This window comes from Penaeus japonicus, unplaced genomic scaffold (genome assembly GCF_977035675.1).
Source record: "Penaeus japonicus unplaced genomic scaffold, GWHDUDI00000001_assembly GWHDUDI00000003, whole genome shotgun sequence".
In the NCBI taxonomy this organism is placed as follows: Eukaryota; Metazoa; Arthropoda; class Malacostraca; order Decapoda; family Penaeidae; genus Penaeus; species Penaeus japonicus.
Window position 1 is genome coordinate 5,119,445 of NW_028234405.1, and position 7,500 is coordinate 5,126,944.

General features: G+C 41.8%; 1 protein-coding gene across 1 annotated transcript in view; it reads left to right on the forward strand.

The window, feature by feature from the left end:
* The window catches only part of Nrx-1 (Neurexin 1), a 168,319-nt gene that overhangs the window by 147,672 nt on the left and 13,147 nt on the right, over window positions 1–7,500 (forward strand). Inside the window, exons 11-18 of the mRNA XM_086554160.1 lie at window positions 853–1,070; window positions 3,954–4,124; window positions 5,103–5,274; window positions 5,547–5,789; window positions 5,993–6,154; window positions 6,440–6,559; window positions 6,926–7,104; window positions 7,451–7,500. The exon at window positions 7,451–7,500 is cut by the window's right edge and continues 122 nt beyond it. Coding sequence (XP_086410286.1) covers window positions 853–1,070; window positions 3,954–4,124; window positions 5,103–5,274; window positions 5,547–5,789; window positions 5,993–6,154; window positions 6,440–6,559; window positions 6,926–7,104; window positions 7,451–7,500 — 1,315 coding nt within the window. The remainder of the gene's footprint in view (window positions 1–852; window positions 1,071–3,953; window positions 4,125–5,102; window positions 5,275–5,546; window positions 5,790–5,992; window positions 6,155–6,439; window positions 6,560–6,925; window positions 7,105–7,450) is intronic.

Consider the following 7,500-nt stretch of genomic DNA (forward strand, 5'->3'; position numbering starts at 1 on the left):
ATTATTATCACTATCATTATCATTGTTATTATTAGTAGTAGTTCTTCTTGATTTTGATGTTATGGTTATTATAATTATCCTTACTGTGGCAATGATACAGTAAACAAACAAATAAATACATGCATTAAAACAGAATAGAACTGAAGAACAGAAAAATATAGATTGCATAATATCATCGTTTTATTATTCTATATCTATTGTTTTTATTAATGTTATTATCATTATTCTCATAATCATCTTTATCATTATCATTTCTATCATTATCCTCACCATCGTCATTATAATCATTATCATTATTATCGTTATCATTATAATCATCACTCTCATCATTATTGTTATAATTATTTCCATTTTTATTGTTTTTTATGTTGTTATCATTATCGTCGTTGTTAATATCTTATTATCATTATCATCATAATTATGATGATTATTTTCATGATTATTACTGTCATTTTTATTGCTATTTTTATCATTATAATGAAAATAATAATTATATTAGTTGGTAACGATATCTAATACTTTCTTCTATTTTCCCTTTTCCTCATCATCCCCTCCTACACCCTTCCCCCCTTATCCCCTCCTCATCACCCCCTCCTACACCCTTCCCCTCTTAACACCCCCTCCTACACCCTTTCCCCCTTAACACCCCCTCCTACACCCTTTCCCCTTCATCACCCCCTCCCACACCCTACCCCCACCCCATCCCCCACCCCATCCCCACCCCTCCCCCAACCCTCCTCACCCCCTCCTACACCCATCCCTCCTCACCCCTCCCCCAACCCTCATCACCCCTCCCCCCCCCACCCCCCGCCAACCCTCATCCCTTCCCTCCCCTTCCCGACGCCGCCACAGATGCCGCCACGCTGAGCTTCGAAGGCAACCAGTACTTCAAGGTGACGGCGGGCGACGAATCGAGCACGCAGGCGGAAGATATTTCCTTCCGGTTCCGCACCAACCGTCCGGCGGGCCTCCTCGTCGCCACCACGTCATCGCAGTCGTCGGACAAGATCGAACTCGCGCTGCAGTCGGGGATGCTGAGGCTCACCGTCAAGTTGGGCGATCGGGATAAGGTGAGAGATGGGAGGCGAGAGGAAGGGGAATATTGGGGGGGAGTGGGGGAAGGGAATAGGGGAGAGGGATGGGGGGATAGGTGGGGAGTGGGGAAGGGGAATGGGGGAGAGAGAGGGAGAATAGAGGGGAGTGGGGGAAGGGAATAGGGGAGAGAGAGAGGGGGAGTGAGGGAGATATAGAGGATGTGAGGGAGAGAGAGATAGAGGGATGTGATAAGGTGAAAGAGGAAAGTAAAGAGGGAGAGAGATTGGGAGAGATAAGAGAGAAGGAGAGATAAGAGAGATAAAGAGGATGCTGAGACTCCCCGTCAAGTGAGAGAGAGGAGATATGAGGAGAGGTAAGGGGAGTGATGGAGAGCTACAGGGGAGATGAGAGTATCAGTAAGGAGAGAGGATAACAATAAGGAGGAAAGGGAGGGAAAACAGGAACGGAGATGGAGGGAAGGGGAGAGGGTAGAGAGAATGCCGAGATGGGTATGAAAGGAGGGTGAGGAGAGACAGAAGGGGTAAAAGAGATAGAGAGTTACGATAAGAAGAAGGAAGAGGAAGAAAGGGAGACAGGGATGGGGATAAGTGAGATGGGTCAGGAGAAGGAGGGTAAGAGTAACGGAAATGAGGGATAAATGGGAATAAGGGAAAGGGGGAGGAGAAGGGATAGTAGAAAGAGAGGGGAGGGGAGAGATGAAAGTAAGATGAAAATTGGGGTATCGAAATTAGATGCCATAGAGGGAATAAGGGGAAATAGTAAGAGGGAATAAGAAAGGGATGGAGAGGGAAGGCTGATTGGAAGGAAGGGAGAAAAAGATGCTGGAGGGAGAGGGCGAAGAGCAAGTTGAGGCTTACACTCAGGTTTATGTGTCTCTATAAGGTGAGATCAGGAAGCAGGGAGTTATGAGGCAGGCGTAGAGGGATAGTGAAAGAGGGGAAAAGGGAGTGAGGGAAAGATACAAGGGAGGGGAGAGTCGGAGGCAAGAGAAGAGGAGATGATATTGAAGTAATGTGAGAAGAGAGGTCAGATAGAGACGGTAGATGAGGAGTGCCAAACGCTTTGGCACGTTGGGCCACATTAGTGCCAGATAATAAAATTTGGTTTGCGATTTTCTAATTAAGTTAAAACTTTAAAGTGATATATATATATATATATATATATATATATATATAATATATATATATATGTATGTATATATATATATATATATATATATATATATATATATATATATATATATATATATATATATATGTATATATATACATATATAAATATTGCTATCTCTCAGACATTAAAGACCTATATATCTTTTAGAGTATTTACATGAATATTATACTAGAAAAACATTAAATGTAAATGTTTTTTCTTCTATTCAAGACCAAAAGCCAGTAAAATCATGTAAAACAAAATATGAATAAAAAATCAAACGGTCCTTGGGTTTCATGTTTGATGGAGATAGAGGTAATATGAGACATAAAGATTAGAGGAAGGAAGATAGGGATAGAATGAGAGAAAGAACAAAGGAGAGAGAGAGATAGAACTAAGGTGAGAGAGAATGCAAGAGAGAAAGAGACTAATTTATGGAGTTTGAATGGAAATTATAAAGTTAATGAACAGAGTAACGCATTTTCACTTATCATTCGTTCATATTTAAGCAATACACTAACCTCCTATATTTAAAACCCAGTGTACATTTCCTACTTTTATTCTTCTTTCTTGAATCTCTCTCGGTAACAAAAGAAAAATATATCATTAAAAGAAAAAAAAATAAATCCTCTTTCTTCCCCTTCAACATTCTAACCCCCCCCCCCTTTCCCTCCTCCTCTCTCTCATTTAGCTCTTTCGTCTTCCTCCTCCCCCTTCACCCCCTCTCCATTCTTTTCTTTACCTCTCTCTCTCTCTCTCTCTCTCTCTCTCTCTCTCTCTCTCTCTCTCTCTCTCCTTCACTTCTCTCTCCCCTCCCTCCCTCCTTCTTCACTTCCTTCCTTCTCTGCCTTTCCACATTTCTTCATCACCTTCACTCCTAAACCCCCTTCCTCCCCCCTCCCCTCCCTCCCCATTTCCCCCCCCAACTCCAATCCCCCACACCCCATTCCTCCCCTCCCCCCTGTACCATATCAAATCCCTCGCTTCCCCCCGTCTCCTCATCGCCATAATATAAACATAAATTGTACATCATGCCCGCACTGTTATGACGAAACGACGCTACACAACACACGTTTAGGTTGATACCTCAAGGACGCTTCAAGTTGTTGTAGAATGGGAAGTTATTTAGTTCGATAGAGAACTGAGAGTTAGAGTAATGTTATACTCGTTATGGAGATGATAGTTATGATTTTTGTCTTTTTGTGTGAGATGAGATTGATTAGGTGAAATTGTGAATGTGATGTTGATAGTGATGGGTATGTCAATGATGATATTGATTATGATGGCGATGTTTTGCGATTTTGAATGCAGGATGTGTATGTGTGTCATGGTTGATGAAAATTCGATGTATTGAGAAATGATGATAATGACTATGATGACAATGTTCAACAATGTTTCATATGATGACAATGACTTGAATGTGATATGAAAATTAACAGTAATATGAGATAATGACTTTGTTGACTGACATGATATTAAAAAAAAAAAAACTACATGTGATCGACAATTCATATTACAATGACACATATGAATGCAATATGTATAACGTATTCTAATTCATACATATCATTAATGAAGTTGGATTAGGATGGTAAATGAATTAACCACACTGGACTAGAAGTTTTTGAACCACAGATGAATCCGCCACAGATTTGATCACAAGAGGACATCACCACCATGCCGCACAGCATCTCCCCCCCCCCCCCACTGACACCTAGTAGATAAAGAAAAATAATAGTTCCATAAACTCTTCTCTCTCCTCTTCCACTTCCTCTTCTTCCGTTCCTCTTTCTCCGTCTCCTACTGGCTCTAATCAAGGACCCGTGGCACCGTTTATTGGTCAGATGCAGAGTTTTTATATGAATGGGGAATACCTGTTCGAAATGGCTCGGTCTGGACACGTCGATAGGTTTGAGGTAGGAGAAAATTTTGATTATTCATAAACTGTAATTTTTTTCATTAATGATTCCATTGAAGAGCTGTGTGATAATGTGATGTAGACGAGTCAATAGGTGGAAAATAAATGAATATCAGAATAGTCATCACGTATGATAAGATAATGACAATAATGAATCACTAAATCTTCTGCTGGATTATCTTACATTATTATCACTAGCGTCAAATTGCATACCCATATATGCAATTTGATATAAATTAATGGATACATCATACTAGAATTGTTCAACATGCTAATAACAACACATGTTTCATTGTTTTTTTCTGTCTTGAGACAGATATCAGCATCTCTTTCGTTACCATGTTTATTTTCATCAATACAGTCAATTACATCGTGATCAATAACCATTAATAACACATTTCGTGATGACATTTCCAGAAACATCATTGCATCATTTCCTGTCCTTGTGAATTGTTATCAACAACATTCTCATACCACTTTCTTCTGACTATGATCATGTCATTCCATTAATCAATAATACTTAAGCAGCATCCTCAAATCCTTTTGTGTATGTGTGAAATTGTCAAAAATATCCTCGACATTTCCCTTGCTAATTCTATTCAAACGTTATGTCATTCATAACGGAAGTCAATGCAAATGCTAATACTTGCTTGACTATCACCAACACACTCGCTATTCATCTACCTATCGCTCCAATAGCTATTCACAGATTATTCCATTATTAGTATTACCAATAACATCCCATATCCTTTGCATCATCAAGTTATCCCATTACGAATCCTGTCAATAAAACCATCATCACGTCATTCCACTTCGAATTATATCAACACCATATACAACACCACCACATCTTTTCATTAAGAATCCTATCACCAACACTATCCTCACATCACTTCATTCAGCTCCTATCCTCACCATCCCCATACTCTCCTTGCGAATCCTACCACTAGCATCCTGACGAATATCCCTCCTGCAGGTGACAGCGGAGTTCGGCAAGGGCGCCCGTATCGTCCACCATCCAGTGACCTTCAAGTCCCGCTCGGCCTTCGTCGCCCTCCCACAGCTCAAGGCCTACGCGTCCACGAACATCTACTTTCAGTTTAAGACTCTGCAGCCCAACGGACTCATTATGTTCAATGGCGGGAAGGGTATGTATGTGTGTGTGTGTGTGTGTGTGTGTGTGTGTGTGTGTGTGTGTGTGTGTGTGTGTGTGTGTGTGTGTGTGTGTGTGTGTGTGTGTGTGTGTGTGTGTGTGCGCGTGTGTGCGCGCGCGTGCGTTTGTAAAAATCATTGCTTCATAATTTCTTCACTTCCAAACATATCTTGTACATCAAGTACATCGTTCCTTTCCACTTCCAATTTGAAACTCTTTTTCCGTCTCCGCCTCACTCCTACCTCCTCCTCCTCCTCCTCCTTCCAGGACACGACTTCCTGGCCATCGAGCTCGTCAACGGCCACATCCACCTGATCTTCAACCTGGGCGACCGGCCGGTGCGAGTTCGAGACAACAACAAGATGGCCCTCAACGACAACAAGTGGCACGCCGTGACAGTGAGCCGCCCTTCGCCACGACAACACACGCTCATGGTCGACGACAACACCGCCAAGGTCATCAGCGGAGGCAGCAATGATAATCTAGATCTTCAAGGATTCCTTTACCTGGGTGAGTGAAGGATAATGAAAGCCTCTGTTATTCGAAACAGTGTGTCGAAATCTGCTTCGTTTCCGTTGCCCTTCACGCTATTTCTCCAGACATCTTCGTGTCGTTGACTGTCTTACCATTTCTCCTGTTATTTTTTTATTCACTTTTTTTATTTTATTTACCTCTTCAACCCTTCATCAACGCCTTCTCTCCCCTTTGCCCAGGTGGTCTCCCCCCGGAGATGTACACCAGCCTCCCTCGCCACGTTGAGTCCCGCACGGGCTTCGAGGGCTGCATCGCGTCGCTCGACTTGAACGGCGAAGCTCCCGACCCAGCAGGCAAAGACGTTCCTCTGATCTCGAGCCCCGTCTTCCCAGGCTGTGACGGTGCGTTGACGGACAGAGACTCGTGCATATTTTCCGAACAATTTCTTCCTTACTCTTTTTTCTTATTGTTTCTAATTTCCCAATTAAGTGTACTGGAAGGAATGCCTAGAGGGAAAGAATTAAGATATATTTGCAAGGACAAACGAATCAGATATGTAATAAACCTTCCCGATCGGATATACATATATATAGTTGGTCTAATAAATAAACCCAAATACTTATAAATGCATCACCTACTGAATTATATCTTTAATGCACTTGAATACATTTTTTTCGTATTCCCAGGACCAAGTACAAAATGCCATCGGAATGCATGTGCAAATGGTGGGACGTGCGTGCAACAGTGGAATTCCTATTCATGCAACTGTGACATGACCTCCTTTACCGGACCTACGTGTTCTGATGGTGAGGGCATCTTTAAGTGTCTTGTTTCGATTATCATGAATAAATAGACGTTTGTATGAGGATAATTAGATACGTTACTTTAAGAGTAAACAAATAGGCTTGTTGAAAGATGAGGTAACAATTTTAAATCCTTCTGGATTTTCATCTTCAGACCAGAAGATGGAATCGAGGAAGATTTCGAAACTATTGTTTCATCATTTAATGAAACTATATTGTGTATAGTTGGGTTTCCTGTCACTGCATCAGCACGATAGAGTCCTTTACTCATTCATCAAGTAGATATTTGTCTAAGAATAAGATAACCAAGAAAAAAAATGACTTCCAATCCCTCGTCACTAAATCCCTTTCCTCCCTCGACGTTTCCAGAGTCCACGGCGTATGAGTTCGGCGGCGGCTCTGGCCTCATGACCTTCCAGTACCCCGAGGGCAGATGGCCTGATACCCGCCGTGACCTGTTGGCACTCGGTTTTATGACCTCGCAGGAGGATGCGGTCATGCTGAGGCTGGATTCGGCCAATTCGAATGATTACATGGAATTGGAAATCGTAAGATTCTAATTTCTTAAAAAGCAGAGAAAGGAACTTTTTAATCTGAGTTTGTCTGTTGTGATTATTGTGGCAATATGTTTTATAAGCATACGTAATGTTTGCATTAAAAGAGATGTTGACTTGTCTAGTGATAGTTCTACAAGATTGATCATGAGGTTATCAAAAAATAAAAGGGAAAAATCACCTCAACTTTCTGAAAATAACGGACAAAGATCCGCACCCCCTCCCCCCCACACCCCATCCTTCTCCTCAAAGGAAATAAATAATCATAATTTCTCCAGCTTCCTTTTTCCAGCTAGTCATCTCCTCACCCACATCCTACAAAACAATATCCGCCTTCCAGGTCGACGGCAACATCTTCATGGTCTACAACATGGGCACGGAGGACCACCC